The following is a 16,684-nucleotide window of genomic DNA, read 5'->3' on the forward strand; positions in this document are numbered from 1 at the left end:
AAAAGACAAAATAATTTTTTGAACAAAGCTATAGAAACTCTTCGGAGAAACTTTCACCAAAACCAAAGTTTTTTCATGCCTACCAAAACCATGTGAGAGAAGCAGCTTGTTTTAATACTGTTTAATTCTTTAAAAATCAATTCATCATAAATTATTCTTAAAAGTCAAGATTTTAAACTTATTTAAATGCTTATTTTTATGTTGCTAAGGAGTTATAAATAAGTCGTATTCAATTTTTAATGTTTTTTTTCTATAAAGTAGTACTCTTAAATGGTATATTATCTTTGAGATCATGTAAAGGGTTTCCCCAATTTAAAAAAATGCGCTTTTTCAATAAAACTTAAATATCAAATCTACCTTCTAGAAATGTGTATGAACCAATTAAATGGGAAAACTAAGTCTAATTTCTTTATATATTCTAAATGTGTATTACTAACTCAATCCAGGCTGCTGCAAGCTATAATCAACTCATGTGTATAAATCCTCCTAATGAAAAGGAGAATCATAAAAAAATCAAACTGCCAAAATACGCAACACATACACACACACACACACACACAAACACACACACACTGTGAAGGATTTTTTCTCAAATGGAAGAATCAAGGAAATCAATGTCTTAGAACTCATGTCACAATTTTCCTCACAAGTTAATATTTGTCCTTCCTTTGAAAAAATGGATGCAATACACAGATGATATATCATAGAATTGTACACTTGAAACCTATATGCTTTTATTAACCAATGTCACCCCAATAAATTTAATTTTTAAAAAAGATACAAACAGCCAAATTTAATTTAAAAAAGATACAAACAGCCGTAACCGGTTTGGCTCAGTGGATAGAGCGTCGGCCTGCGGACTGAAAGGTCCCAGGTTCAATTCCAGTCAAGGGCATCTACCTGGGTTGCAGGCACATCCCCAGTGGGGGGTGTGCAGGAGGCAGCTGATTGATGTTTCTCTCTCTCATCGATGTTTCTAACTCTGTCCCTCTCCCTTCCTCTCTGGAAAAAATCAATCAAATATATTTAAAAAGATACAAACAAAAGAAAATGAAGCTAATTTTTAAAAACCACCAATGTGTCCCCAATACCTGAAACTCTGTAGATGCCTTCACACTTCATGCCATACTTCTCTACAAAATCTACACATTCACGGAAAACTGCCGGCAGTCGAATGCCATCATACATCATGGTCCTCTCTGCTGCATCAGCCAAAGGAATTCCAAAAATGGGTTTAAGATTTGGAACATCAATCTGAGGCACCTCTGGCTCCTGAATTGGCTTCTTCTTTTTCTTCTTTTCCTTCCATTGTTTAACAACATCAGCTGCTGTCAAGTCTTTCGACTTCTTCTCCTTATGTTTTTCTTCTTTGTGCTTTTCTTCTTTATGTTTTTCCTCTTTGGGTTTCTCTTTTATTTTAAAATCCTTCTCTTTCTTTTTAGAAAAGCTGGGCTTCTTGAAAACATGGATTCCCTTGGATCTCTTCATTTTGGAAGGACTTTCAGCTTCATCTCCGGAGCTATCTTCCTGAAAGGCAGCATAGCCTTCAGCTGCCAAAGAAATGCAGGGAGTATAACTTATTATATGTTTGTTTAATGTCAAACTGTTCATGTGCTTTTTAAATACAGGACAAAAAAATTCCACCTGGCACTAGCTACCTACCTTTTTACATCATGGCCAATCCCTCCTGGGTACTCACTCCTAGCAAAAATGGGTTTCCTCTCAGCTAAAATGAGATGTTGCAATGACATCTCCTGACCACAAGAGGGCAACACGGAGAGAGCTAGTTATTCTTGAATAGTAGGTGGTGAAAAATGGTTTTATTGTATGTGTTTAAGTGGAATTTTAGTATTACAAATACACAAGAAAGTTCCAACCGGAAGGCTAAGGAAAAGAATCCTATAAAATAGAGCACTCTTTTGTTGTCTGAATTTACTTTATTTAGCTTAGATTTTTCTCATATTTGGTCCCTGTATTGAGTCAAGTTCAAACCATGACAGGAACTGTACTGCTATTTAGATACTCCGGTCAGTCCCCTATCAAACTTTGCTCTCCTGTCACTGTTTAGTTCCTTCTGAAGGCTGCATCAGAAACTGAAGTCTCATTTGGGTGGAAGACAAAATCAGGAAACTCCCTAATCTCCAGATGGTGGCCGAATCCATCAGCCCACTTCCAAAAAATGTTGTTTGTTAGATTCACCTGTGTTATTTCATGTGGCAGTAATTTGTTCATTTTTTAATTGATGAATTTTGTTCCATTGTGTTATATACTAGAAATACTAGAATTTATTTATCCATTCTGTTACTGGTCATTTGGATTATTTTCAGTGTGTGACTGTCACTAATTGTGCTTCTATAAACATCACTGTACATGGTTATGTATTTCTGTTTTGTATACTAGAGTTATATTTTAGGGTCTTTCTCAAAGAATATACAAAAGTTATATATTCTTTCTCAGAGTATACAAAAATTGAGACCTTGAAAAATAAAGAGCAATAAATGTCAAACAGAAGTTTTTGGATATATTTCCAGAAGACACCAGGTACATATGACTGGAGTAGACAATTATCTAAAATATATCAAAAACAGAGAAAAATGGCACTTACTCCTTTTTTCTTTTTTCTTAAATTTTCCTTTTTTCTTCCCATAGTCTTTTTCATCATCAGACACTATATCAGGAGGCTCATGGAGGCTGTCATGGGGAGGCGAGGGCTCACCAGTGCGGTACAATCCAGGAAATTTAGTAGGGCTGATTTCCTCAGAGCTGGGGGTTCTGGTAAGACCACTGCCATGCTCCACCCTGCGATGTTCACTGGGGCTGCTGGTCGGGGGCAGGAAGCACTCGGTCATTCTGCCTCCCTGATACAGTGCAGAGGGCTTCTCTGTTACCTATCCATTACACCTGCACAGCGGGAAAAAGATCATCAGAGTCATCAAACGCCAATCAATACACAAAGCACCACACACACACAACAGGGCAATTAACCTTGCATTTATAAATCAAAAGTATTTTTTCATCACCCTCCTTTAAAAAGATGCTTTCATTTTATCATCTCAAGTTACATTCCACGCATCATACATTTTAGTTCTCAGAGTTAGAAGCCCTGGGATCTTCAAGCATTAGAAAAATAAACCAAATAAAAATCAGAGTTAGAGTACTCAAAGTAGAATACAGATTACTATCCATCTTAAAATATTACTGTTTTCCTTTAAGCTATGACCAAACAACTATAAATAATAAATTAAAAAGATTATATACCTACACATGAATAGTTCAGTATCAAAATTTACAATAGTTAAAATTATATATTTAATGATTGACACAATTATAGATCAGTAACTGTAGTTCTATGTTGCAAATAGTCCATGTGTTGATAATAACTATTCATTTTGCACTGCAATTACCTCATTTGCTCAATCATAAAATACAAATAGTTTCACAAGAATGGACATTACAAAGGATAAACATTAATAAGAAGTCAAGGTTTGTTTGCATTTTTTCTTTAGACAGAGGGTACATCATAGTCAAGTACTGTGTTCATAAGTTACTTGCGTTAGTTCTCATGATATTCAATTGAAATACTATTGGAATCACTTATTTCTCTTTGCACTCACTATTAAGGTTAATTTGCAATTTTAAAAATCCATAAGCCATAAATAACAAGACTGATAAACCTCTGATCATAAAGTCAAAAAACAAGCAAATATGGGGAAAAATTGCAAATCAATTAAAATATAAACAAATCAAGAGACCTATACAAAGAATATGAACAAGCAGCTCATAGAAGAATGACTAATATCTACACAAAAAAAATGATTAGCTACAATTATAATTCTTAAAACAAATTAAGCCCAGCTGGCATGGCTCAGTGGTTGAGCCTCAACCTATGAACCAGGAGTTCAGGGTTTGATTCCCAATCAGGGCACATGCCCGGGTTTTGGGCTTGCTCCCCAGTACAGAGGCGTGCAGGAGGCAGCCGATCTATGATTCTCTCTGATCACTGATGTTTCTATCTCTCTCTCCTTCTCCCTTCCTCTCTGAAAGCAATACAAAAACAAAAAAGGTGGGGGCGAGGGGGAGACAATAATTACATTAAATGCAATGGACTAAGCATTCTAATTAAGAATCAGAGATAATCATACTGAATGAAATAAACAAGATTCAACTATATGTTGTTTACACGAGATGTGCTTTAAAAATACTACTACACAGAATGGTTAAAAGCAAATAAAGGGAGTTCCAGTTTGGCTCAGTGGATAGAGCATCGGCCTGCAGACTGAAAGGTCCCAATTCGTTTCCAGTCAAGGCACAAGCCCCAGGGTTATGGGCTCGATCCCCAGTGGGGGGCATGCAGGAGGCAGCCGATCAATGATTCTCTTTCATCATTGATGTTTCTATCTCCCTTCTTCTCTGAAATCAATAAAAATATATATATTTTAAAAAGGCAAATGAAGGGAAAAGATATACCATGCAAAAACATATTATAAAAAGGTAACTAGAAGTATTGTCTGAAATAAAAAAGGATATTCCCACAACCATAACAGACATAATTCTACATATGTACACGCCTAATAACAGATTCAACTATATGAAGCAAATTTTGACAGAAATAAAGGGACAAATCCCCAATTATCATTATTACAGAACTCCTCTCTCAGTAAACAATAGAACAAACAGACAAATATAGGCAAGAGTACATCAGCTAGGACACTAAAAGCACAAACTATAGAACATATTGATAAATTCGTTTTCATCACAATTTAAAGCCTCCACTCTTTGAAAGAAAATGAAATTAGCAAAATCAAATGACAAGTCACATACTTGATTAAAATACCTGTAATACATATAGCTGACAACTCATTTCTTCAGAGAAAAAATGTATATGTGTACATATCATTGATTTATAAGATACATATATCTTACTATATATGTAAGATATATGTATCTTATAAATCAGTTAAGACAACTCAGAACGCAATGAGCAAAAAATATGACTGGACACTTCACCCAATAAAACATATAGTCAAAAAAAACACATGAAAACAATCCTCAATATCATTACTCATTAGAAGAATGCAAATTAAAAGAACAAAATACCTATACACCTACTAGAATTACTAAAACTAAAAGCACTGACAATGCCAAGTGTTGGTATGAATGTGAAGCAACTGTTGGTGGGAATGTAAAATTGCACAAGCACTTCAGAAAGCTGCTTAAGTTTCTTATAAAATTAATATACACTATTCACCTAAAAATTCCACTCCCAGATGTTTACTCCAGAGAAATGAAAATCTAAGACAACCAAAGACTTGTCAGGGAAAGTTCATTGTACTTTTATTTACAACAGACAAAAACTTAAAATAGTCCAAATATATGTCAACAAAGTAAATAATTAACATAAATTATGATATATCCTTAAAATGGAATATTACTCAGCAATAAAGTGGAACAAATTACTGTTAGACACAATATAGATGAGTCTCAAAAGCAATAATGAGGAAAGACTCCAGACACAAAAGAATTTCACACTGTATGAGTTCATGTATATGGAATTCCAGAACAAGCAAAACTAATCTATAGAAAGCCAATCAGTGGTACTGTTGGGCCAGATGTGGTCAGCTAGGAAAGTGAATGCAAAGGAACATGACAGAGTCTTTGGCACGATACTGGTAAAATGTTCTATATCATGATTGCAGTAGTGGTTCCATAGGTATACACAATTGTCAAAACACAAAGAACCACACTTTCCACTGGGTATATTTTGCAGTATATATACATCAACTAAAGGCCCAGTGCACAAATTCGTGCACAGGTGGGTCCGGCTGGCCCACCCCAACAGAGGCTGATCGGGCCAGCAGGGGGGAGGGGCCGTGGGAGGTTAGCCACCCCTCCCCCCTATCGGGCCAGTTGGCCAACCACAGTGCACCTCATAGAGACCGGTCATTCTAGTGTTCCAGTCGCTTGGCTTTTATATATATACCGTATTTGCCGGCGTATAAGACGATTTTTTGGCCCTGAAAAATATGCCTCCAAGTGGGGGGTCGTCTTATACGCCGGGTACACTTCAGATAGACTGCCCATAGTGCTTGCCCCGTGCCATAGTGGCCTCCCGATGCCCGCCCACTTCATTCCACATACCGTTCAGGCCTCAGCAGCATTGCTGGGTGTATGCTCGGCTGTTACGCGATTTTGCTGTTATGCGATTTTACCACACTCGCAAAATCGCACACAGCCGACCATACACCCAGTATGATAGCGCAAAATCGCGAATCGCGATACCATACTGGGTGTATGGTTGGCTGTGTGCGATTTTGCGAGTGTGGTAAATTCGGGTTACCGTATATTTCTTTACATATGCATTGAAGATTCGCGATTTTGCGCTATCATACTGGGTGTATGGTCGGCTGTGTGCGATTTTGCGAGTGTGGTAAATTCGGGTTACCGTATATTTCTTTACATATGCATTGAAGATTCGCGATTTTGCGCTATCATACTGGGTGTATGGTCGGCTGTGTGCGATTTTGCGAGTGTGGTAAATTCGGGTTACCGTATATTTCTTTACATATGCATTGAAGATTCGCGATTTTGCGCTATCATACTGGGTGTATGGTCGGCTGTGTGCGATTTTGCGAGTGTGGTAAATTCGGGTTACCGTATATTTCTTTACATATGCATTGAAGATTCGCGATTTTGCGCTATCATACTGGGTGTATGGTCGGCTGTGTGCGATTTTGCGAGTGTGGTAAAATCGCATAACAGCAAAATCGCGTAACAGCCGAGCATACACCCAGCAATGCTGCTGATGCCTGAACGGTATGTGGAATGAAGTGGGCGGGCATCGGGAGGCCACTATGGCACGGGGCAAGCACTATGGGCAGTCTATCTGAAGTGTACCCGGCGTATAAGACGACCCCCCACTTGGAGGCATATTTTTCAGGGCCAAAAAATCGGCTTATACGCCGGCAAATACGGTAAGTAAGTTTTTTTTTTTTTAATCTTTTTGAAAGAAACTGTCGAGCTGATACTAAATTTTTTAGAAATGGAAAGAACGCCCTGACCAGTTTGGCTCAGTGGATAGAGCATCGGCCTGTGGACTGAGGGGTCCCAGGTTCGATTCCGGTCAAGGGCATGTGCCTTGGTTGTGGGCACATCCCTGGTAGGGAGTGTGCAGGAGGCAGCTGATCGATGTTTCTCTCTCATCGATGTTTCTAACTCTCTCTCCCTCTCCCTTCCTCTCTGTAAAGAACCAATAAAATATATTTAAAAAAAAAAAAGAAATGGAAAGAACTTAAAAAAGCCACAACCATCTTGAAAAGGAACAAAGTTATTAAAGCCAAAGTAATGATATTAAGGGAACAAAAGAAAATTCAGAAAGAGACCCACATGTATATAGTCAATTGATTTTTTTTCAATTTTTAAAATTGAATGATTTGAGAGAGAAAGAGAGAGAGAGAAACATCTATTTGTTGTTCCGTTTATTTATACATTCACTGGTTGATTCTTGTACATGCCCTGACCAAGGATCAAACCCGAAACCTTGGCGTACTGGGACAATGCTCTAACCAACTGAACTACCTGACCAGGGCATCAACTGATTTTCAACAATGATTCCAAAGGAATTCATGCGGGAAAGGAAAGACTTCAACAACTGGTGCTGGATAACCATGTGGAAAAAAAGAGTAGCTCGGCCCTCTCCTTCACATCACACACGAGATGTAATTAATGATAAATCACAGACCTAAAACTTAAAAGCTAAAAACCGTAAGACTTCCAAAATAAATCATATTTTTGAGAACTTGGGATAGGAATTTTCCAGACAGGACCAGAAAGCATTAAGTAAAAAATCAAAACTTGTCAAATTGGACTTTATCAAAAGTAAAAACCTCTGCACATCAAAAGACACTATAAGAAAAATAATCAAGCCCTAACTGGTTTGGCTTAGCGGATAGAGTGTTGGCCTGCGGACTGAAGGGTCCCGGGTTCGATTCCGGTCAAGGGCATGTACCTTGGTTGCGGGCACGTCCCCAGTAGGGAGTGTGCAGGAGGCAGCTGATCGATGTTTCTCTCCCATCAATGTTTCTAACTCTCTATCCCTCTCAAAAAAATCAATAAAATATATTTTTTAAAAAAAGAAAAGAAAAATAATCAAGTCAAAAAGGCCTGGAGAACACATCTGAGATCACACACACACACACACACACACACACACACACACACACAGAAAAAGGCCTATTCCAGAAAACAGCTTAACTGGCTTATAAGTTAAACAAATTAAATATTTTATAAATGTTCTTTATTAATAACTACTAGGCTAAAATTCACTAGAAACAGCTTTTCCTCATTTTTATGGTTTTTAAAAAGCATCTGTAAATTAAAAGTCTCTAATCTAAAACTCCACCAGGGAATCCAAATACAGCTCATTAATATATTACATACTAAACACTAACCAGTATTAACATACTATTTGAGAATGCCAAATTTTGTAAGCAGTATTTTTCTTCTTGAAATGGTGTGAAAAAATTTTTTCTCAGAATTATAAGACAAGAGTGTCCAGATCATAGGGACTACTAGTACCCTGCAAAGCACATCATGAGGTTTCAGAGCATCAGAGATAGAAAGATGATACTAAGACTCCTGCTGGATCTGGGACAGGGTAAACAACTTGCATACAAAGGACCAGGACCAACTTATCAACAGAAACACTGGAAACTTAAAAACAATAAAGGAATATCTTCAAAATTTTGAAAGAAAATTAGTTCCAATAACCATTCAAGTATATAGGTAGAATAAAGGCATTTCCACACCATGGCAGGAATGTAGTTCCCATATATTTTCTCAAAAATTCTGATTACCTGAAATGCAATCCTGGAGAGCAGCAAAGGAAGCCCCAGAAAAAGCAGGCCTGTCACCAACATGTGACACATTTCACACCGACCCTGAGGGAAGAAGAGCTCCAGGGGACAATGGGAAACACAGACATATCTGACCATGTGGAAAAGAATAGTAAGATGTGGTAAAAAGCCATTGGTGCATTTAGAATAAATTTGTCATAAGAATAGACTAAAATAGCAAATAAAAATAACCATTAACTCTAAGAAAAATAAAAAGGTAGATGAGAAAATGAAATTGTAGTCTACTGCCTGGCTCAACATTAGACAGTATTTCTCTAATCATCATAATGAAAACAATGAATAATGATTCAATCAAACAATGTGCCCCACATGATTCTATCAGAGGACTGAGGCAGAAACTAGGGGAAGGGTATGTGAGACCTAAATTCTCATCTACCATAATATCTAGTTAACAGACAATGTCTAAAACAGTATTTAAAAATTAGCAGTTGAAGTGCATTATTTAGAAATAAGAAAATACCAAAAGAAATAGTCAAGAAAAAAAACTAAGACTGAGAGAGATACAAGAATGAAGCAGAGCAGAGCATTCCATTGTAAGTCTTTTAGTTCTATGTTGGGGGTTTTCAAAACCACCCCCAGGATAGGTGATTTGCTAGAAGGACTCACATATCTCAGTTTATACTCATACTCATGGCTAAGATTTATTACAATAAAAGGATACAAAGCTGAAACATCAAAGGAAAAGAGAGGAGGAAGAGGAATTCTCTCGGCAACAGTAACAACATGTGTTAAGTGTCTGCTGGGCCGCTCCTTAGGCTCAGGCCAAGGCCTTTGTGGAGCCTGATCATGTAGGCATGCTCCATCTAGCATGTTCCAAAATTCCAGACTCCCAGAAAGAAAGCAGATACTCAGCATAAACCACATTGTTTTTATAAATGGTTTAGGCACAGTGAGCCACTCTTACGCATTTAGGAAAGTTTTATATATAAGGAACTTTAGCAGTCAAGTTCCCAGATGCCAGCCAAGGGCCAAAGGGCCAACCTCACAGCAGACCTTTTAAAGACAGCAGTTCCCGGCCTGCTACAGTAGTTCTGCTCCAGTACTATTTGATTGGTTAAACTATCCTCATGAATTACTCAGAAAAAATTTAAAACACAAAAAGTAAAACCATCTCTCACCCAAAAAAGATCATTGCAAATCTTATTTTAAAATCTAATAAAAGAAATAGAGCTTTCTCTCAAATTTTTAAGTTTACAAATTGAAATGGGAGAGAAATAATCCTTCAGACAAAGCAGATTAGGTTTAAAGGGTTTCACAACATGAACAGTGAAATCTTTCCCATGATAATATGTTTGAGGTTTTATGGCTGGTACTCAGTAAAAATGTAAACTAGTATTCACATTTACAGCCTTGACAGTAATTTCTCATGCACATCCTCACAGACCAAATGTCATCCAATTTAGTTATATAATCAGTCCCTTTATATCCCCTAACATTTAAGGCTGCACTTTAATAGAGATTTTACTCTTAATTTAGGTTATTTCTTTTCTGTATCCTTCTTATACATAATCAGACTTAATCTATTTTAGTTTCTCCCCTACCCCCAGGTGCTTATCCAAACTTTTAATTAGAATCCCATATGCCACTCACAGAAATTCAATGAATGACATAGTGAATTAATGTTTTTCACTCAGCTTCCCAACATTCTCAGTGTTACTGATTAAAACATGCCTAAGACATGTTTGTAATATCAGTTTTAAAAATATGAAATTCTAAAGTTCTTCATAATAAATATGAAATACTTTTTAATGCTGACAAGTATTACATGATTAATAACATGAAAACAAAATAATTTAACAAGTTATTTTAGGAGACTGGCATAATAAAATATGTAAAATCAACCTCCAGATGAGACCGAAATATAAAGAGCACAGACTATGTCCATTATTTAAAATGAAAATTCAAACTCTTTGAGGATTAGAGTGTCAGATGCTAGAAAATAAGCAGCCAAAACATATTGAACCTAGCAGACAAATAATTCCACCGTCAGCCTACAAGGTTAGAAAGGCTGGAAAGGACAAAATTCGGTTCTACAAATAGCTGCCCAAATAAAATAATATATTTGCATACTAAGAATTGGGGAAGAAAAAAAGAAGAATTGGGGAAAAACCCACATTGGACTCTTGCCTTTTAACAAAATCCAAAGTGTTATCACTAGCAGTCATTCTAATACAGAAGACAAAAAAAAATTTTTTGATAAAAACAATGAATACCACTTGGTACCTACCAGTGAAACAGATTATTTTCACAGGGATGATATATCCTTTGGTGTAGGGCAGGCCTCTTTTCTGCCACATTTCATAATCACAGGCTCTATCCTCAAATAAATCTTAAATTAGAACTTAACTAAGGGGTGGGGGAGGAGGAGAAAAAACTTTACTTATTAACCTTTTTAAAAGCACACCACCGGGCACAATAGAAATTGGCTAAAAGTATCCAGTCCATGATCCAAAACAATGCCTGAGGCACCCAGAGCACCAACTGGTCAGCAAACTCATAGAGGAGCCATGGGGTTATCTTGAATTTGAGGGAAACGGAGGAGTACAACGGTCTTCCCCTTATCAGCAGTTTTGCTTTGTGGTTTGCTGCCCACGGTAAACTGTGGTCTGAAAATACTAAATGGAAAACTCCAGAAACAAACAATTCATAAGTTTTAAGTTATACATCGTTCTGAGCAGTGTGATAAAATCTCATGCCATCTGGCTATGTCCTGCCCAAACTAGGAACAGAAAGGAACTTCTTCAAACTAGTAAAGGATATCAATGAAAAATCCACAGTTAACATCAGACTTAATGGTAAAAGATTAGAAGCTTTCCTCCTAAGATGAGGAACAAAACAAGGTTTGCTCTTCCCACTTCCATTCAATGTTGTACTGAAAGTTCTAGTCAGGGCAATTAGGCAAGAAAATAAATAAACAAATAAATAGTATTTATATTAGAAAGGAAGGAGTAAATATCTCTCTATTCACAAATGACATGACCTTATATAGGAAACCCAAAAGAATACACAAGGAAACTATTGAAAGTTACAGGACACCAGGTGAAGGTGTAAGAAAATAAGCCCTGGCCAGGTGGCTCGGTTGGTTGGAGCGTTGTCCAGTACACCAAAAGGTTGCAGGTTTGATCCCTCAATGTTTCTCTCTCACATCTATCTCTCTCTATTCCTCTCTCTAAAATTCAATGGAAATACACCCTCAAGTGAGGATTAAAAAAAAACCACACAAAACAAAAAACAGAAATGAAGTCCTGCTATCTCCTACAATATGGAGGAACCTTGGAAACATTATGCTAAGGAAAGGAAGTCAGTCATAAATGATCACATGTATCAGTGATGGCGAACCTATAACACGCGTGTCAGAGGTGACATGTAAACTCATTTTCTTTTAGTTTTCTTTGTTAAATGGCATTTAAATATATAAAATATCAAAAATATAAGTCTTTGTTTTACTATGGTTGCAAATATCAAAAAATTTCTATATGTGACATGGCACCAGAGTTAAGTTAGGGTTTTCAAAATGCTGACACACCGAGCTCACAAGGTTCGCCATCATGTGAAACGTCCAGAGTAGGCAACTCCAGAGAGACAGAAAGTGGATTAGTGGTTGCTAGTGGATGGAAGAGGGGGAATGGTGAATGACTGATAATAAGAAGTTTTTCTTTCAGGGTAAAATGTTCTAAAATTTACTGTGGAGATGGCTGCACAACTCAGTGAATATACTAAAAACCACTGCATTGTAAACTTTATTTTTTAAAAATACATTTATATTGATTTCAGAGAGAAGGGAGGAGAAAAACATCAGAGAGAACAACCAGGCCAGTGGGGGCGGGGGTGCTAAATTGCTACAGGCCCCCAATACGTTGCAATTTGCAATTATAAGTGTATTTCTAAAGTGTGAGTTAATTTCCCCCTTCTGAGCTGATAGTAAAGCACTCCAAGATGGCAGAGGCAGGCAGAAGCAGTTGGGAGTCAGCTGGCCGGATTGTGAGAGGGATGTCCACCTGCCCGATTGGCCCCGATTCCCCGGGATCAGGACTAAACTGGCAGTCAGACATACCCCAAGGGGTCCTGGATTGGAGAGAGTGCAGGCTGAGCCCCACACCCCACCCCAGTAATTCGTGCACCGGTCCTGTAGTTGTAAAGTAATATTTGAAGACTAAACTTTATCTCACTATCTTTTAACTCCCCCTGGCAGTGAGATGCAGGCAGCAGAAGACGAATCATTGATTGGCTGCCTCCTGCACAACCCCTACTGGGGACAGAGCCCAAAACCTGGGCATGTGCCCTGACCTGGAATCGAACCATGACCAGTCCACTGAGTCATTTGTAAACTTTAAGAGAATAAATTTTATGTTATCTTAATTATATATCAACAAAACGATTAGAAAAAAGCAGTCTCAAGTCTTTGCCATGTTAAAAATCCCTCCTTTAACCTTTTATTACCCCCTTCTAATACCTCCTTCTATTCTTCCCTTCACAGCTAAGATTTGCTTATTCTTGAAGTAGTCTACATTTGCTTTCCGTCTCTGACCCCCCAATTAAAGGAAACCTAGCTTCTTTCCCAATTGGTAGCATTAAGTAGAATGCTACAAAACTATTATCAAATTCAATAGAACCTTCATAATCCTTGTTTAACTAAAGTTCTCATAGCATTTGAAGTACAGCTTCCTTTTCTCAATTTTTATCTTTTCTGGAGTTGGTTATGAAGTATAGCTTCCTTTTAAAATGATCCCATTTGGGTTTCTATGGCATTTTCTTATGGTTTCTCCACAACTCGAAACACTTTGGCATTTCCTTTCCCAGTTCTTCTTCTATCTGGCTTTACATGTTGTTGTTTTTTTGTGCCATGTCCTATTTCCAGAACTATTCTCCATCAGTAAGCTCTTCCTATGCATTGTCATCAAAGGCTTCAGCAACCACTTACAATATGCATAACCTGATGATGATCTTACCAAGACCTCTCTTGTACTCCAAACCCACACATCCAACTCTACAGCAGGGGTTTCCACCTGCATGCTTCCTAAATGACTTCCACTCAATATACTCAAAAGCAAAATACTGTTCCTCCCCAAATCTGGACCCCTTCCAGAATTCTGTCTCAGTATACTTTACCATTGTTTATTCAATCACCCAAATTAAAATCCAAGTCATCTTATCCTATTATTTCTCATTTCCCAAATCTATGAATCCTACCTTCTAAATATCTGTGGTATTAACCTATTCCACTGTTTCTCCACTGACACTACCTTTGTTTAGGCCCTTATCTGTCACCTCAATTATTACAAAAACTTCTAACCAGCCTTTCTGCCTGCTGCCTTATCTTCCCTTTATCCCTTCTGAAATTTATATTCTCCAATACCAAGAATGATCTTTCTAAATAAAACCGTTATCGTGACTCTCCCCTGATTAAAATCCATAAACTCTATTACTATCTATAGGAAAAGATTTCTAGAACCCTTAGAATGCCAGATACTTGAGGATTTATCTATGCAGCCTCATCTTCTGCTACTTACCATAAACCCAAAACTTATAATAAACCCGATGATATAGCGGTAGAGAGCAACTTTCCATTCGTAAAAATGTACCATGCTCTCTCTCATCAAGTCCAACTTTCCCTCTGTCTTAAGTTCCTTTCTTCCTTCAGTCATGCCTATGCCTAAGTTTAAGGACCTACGGTATAAAGAACCTGATATAATACTTAACTCACACCAGGTGGTTAAAACAGGTTGTGCTGGCTTAAGCCTCTCTTGTTTATCCTGTCTCAATAACCCCCACTTACTTACAAAGTAAAGTTGAAATCACTTCAACTGTATGCAAGACTATCCATAATTTGGTTCTGCCTAGCTCCCCAATTTCATGTCTTGCAGAGCCAATTCATTATGTAAGTTTAGACTCCTGTGCTTCTTGGCTCACACTGTTCCTTCTACCTAAATGCCTAGCTGTCTGTGTACTTTCTATGCCTGTATACTTAAATGTTTTCATCCCTCCTAAATATACTTTTTCCTTACTATTGTTCCCTTCCTCAATGTCTTTACTCTTAAGAAATTGACCACTACCTCCTTTTCCTTTCTACACTCACTGTACCCCATACTTTCTACAATTAAAGCAATCTTAAAAACATACTGTACTTGTTGACAACTCAAATAAGAGTCTTACCACTCTGAAGGCAGGGGCACTGCCTTTTCCTTCTGCAAGTCCTCTTCACCTAGTACAGCAGCTGCTACACAGTAATTCCTCTATACTAAATGATCCACATTTTCCCTTATTCTCTTCACATATACTAACACAAGTTTCTATTGTGATTTTTCTTAAAAAAAAAAAAAACATTAGCCAGTTTGGTTCAGTGCATAGAGCATTGGCCTAAGGACTGAAGGGTCCCAGGTTCAATTCCGGTCAAGGGCACAGGCCCCGGTTGTGGGCTCATCCCCAGTAGGGGTGTGCAGGAGGCAGCAGATCAATGATTCTTTCTCATCATTGATGTTTCTATCTCTCTCTCCCTCTCCCTTCCAAAAAAGAACATACTTTCAGGTTACATCCAGGGCCCAATCTCTTCTGGACAAACAAACAACTGTGCAAATACAACTGCACAAATTAAAGTTACTATGCATTTTCTGATACCACTTCTTTCTCTAAATTAGGGAATAAATGGTCCCTGAAAAGATCTAAAGTGAGAAATACTATTTTGAAGAGAAAGCATTTAAGTTATGATCCACTGCTTGAAGAGACTTTGTTTAAAGAATTCTCTATGGCTACTGTTACACTTGCCTACCCCACTGAAATCATGGGTCACTTTGAAAAGTGGGAACCGCTCCACTAATTCCCTCCGACTGCCAATACAGCTTACAGCAATTACTCACCTTCGGGAAAATACTCAGAAAGGAATTATCAAATCACCGAGATCACTCACAGAAAGTGAGGTTACTTTCTCATTCGCCGCTCCATTTGGAAGTGCTGCCTCTGGGAACACCAAACCAAAAGTGGGCCTATGCCTTATCGCCACCTAACTATGTTGTGACTGACTGCGAGGAACGATGGAATGCTACTAAAGTGTTCCAGCACCGGACATGCCCACTGCACTCCACACAAAAATCCGGGGAAGAGCTTTTCGAACGCACTGTCCCCACCACTGCGCCGGACTTCTTTGGTACGCACATGCACGCAGTCTAGAATTAACATTTTAATCATCTTCAAGAATTCTATCAGGCCCTAGGGGGAATAACGATGCTTGCTCAAGAGGGAGGCTCTGTAGTAATGAATTCCCGAACTTGAAACAGCATAATTACTTCAGGCAGGACTGGGGTGTGTAATATTTTGTAAAACCTGTTTTACAACGATTAAACACACACACACACACACACACACACAGCTGACCTCAACAACAGCATTTTGGCAAAAGCACAGGTGGAAATGTGCTGTGAAAGGAAGTCTGGGCCCCAGATCTGTCCGTCCATTCCCACTGAGCCCTGAACTAAGGACCGCAGCACGCGGAGGAGCCCCACTGCTTACACCCGGCGGTGGGACACACCAGGAGCCTCTCCCGGTCCGCTGGGCAAGCACTGGAGACGGGCCGATATTCGGGGTGCAAATGGCAAACAGTACAGTTACATAAAAGACTGAGCCCCTCTCCCCGTGCCGAGGTGCCCAAGAGCTGCCCTGAGGCCTGGAGCCCACGGGGGGAGGGGCTGGGCTCCAGGCGGCGGTCCTCCAGACCTCGAGCACCAAATTACAAACGCGGCTGCCACGAGGGAGGCCCGGCCGGGAAGGGGAAGGAACGC

General features: G+C 38.5%; 1 protein-coding gene across 2 annotated transcripts in view; it reads right to left on the reverse strand.

The window, feature by feature from the left end:
* RALBP1 (ralA binding protein 1) overlaps nt 1-16,080 on the reverse strand; it is a 38,428-nt gene extending 22,348 nt beyond the window's left edge. Inside the window, exons 1-5 of one of the 2 annotated variants that reach the window (XM_015563595.1) lie at nt 15,767-16,080; nt 11,140-11,258; nt 3,021-3,110; nt 2,606-2,901; nt 1,092-1,550 (exon numbers count right to left, since the gene is read on the reverse strand). In XM_015563595.1, the coding sequence (XP_015419081.1) occupies nt 1,092-1,550; nt 2,606-2,849 (703 nt within the window). In that variant the 5' untranslated portion in view covers nt 2,850-2,901; nt 3,021-3,110; nt 11,140-11,258; nt 15,767-16,080. The remainder of the gene's footprint in view (nt 1-1,091; nt 1,551-2,605; nt 2,902-3,020; nt 3,111-11,139; nt 11,259-15,766) is intronic. The other variant, XM_006763273.2, reaches the window with a different exon arrangement.
* Nucleotides 16,081-16,684: the final 604 nt, after the last annotated feature.

Source organism: Myotis davidii, unplaced genomic scaffold (genome assembly GCF_000327345.1).
Source record: "Myotis davidii unplaced genomic scaffold, ASM32734v1 scaffold78, whole genome shotgun sequence".
Classification (NCBI taxonomy): Eukaryota; Metazoa; Chordata; class Mammalia; order Chiroptera; family Vespertilionidae; genus Myotis; species Myotis davidii.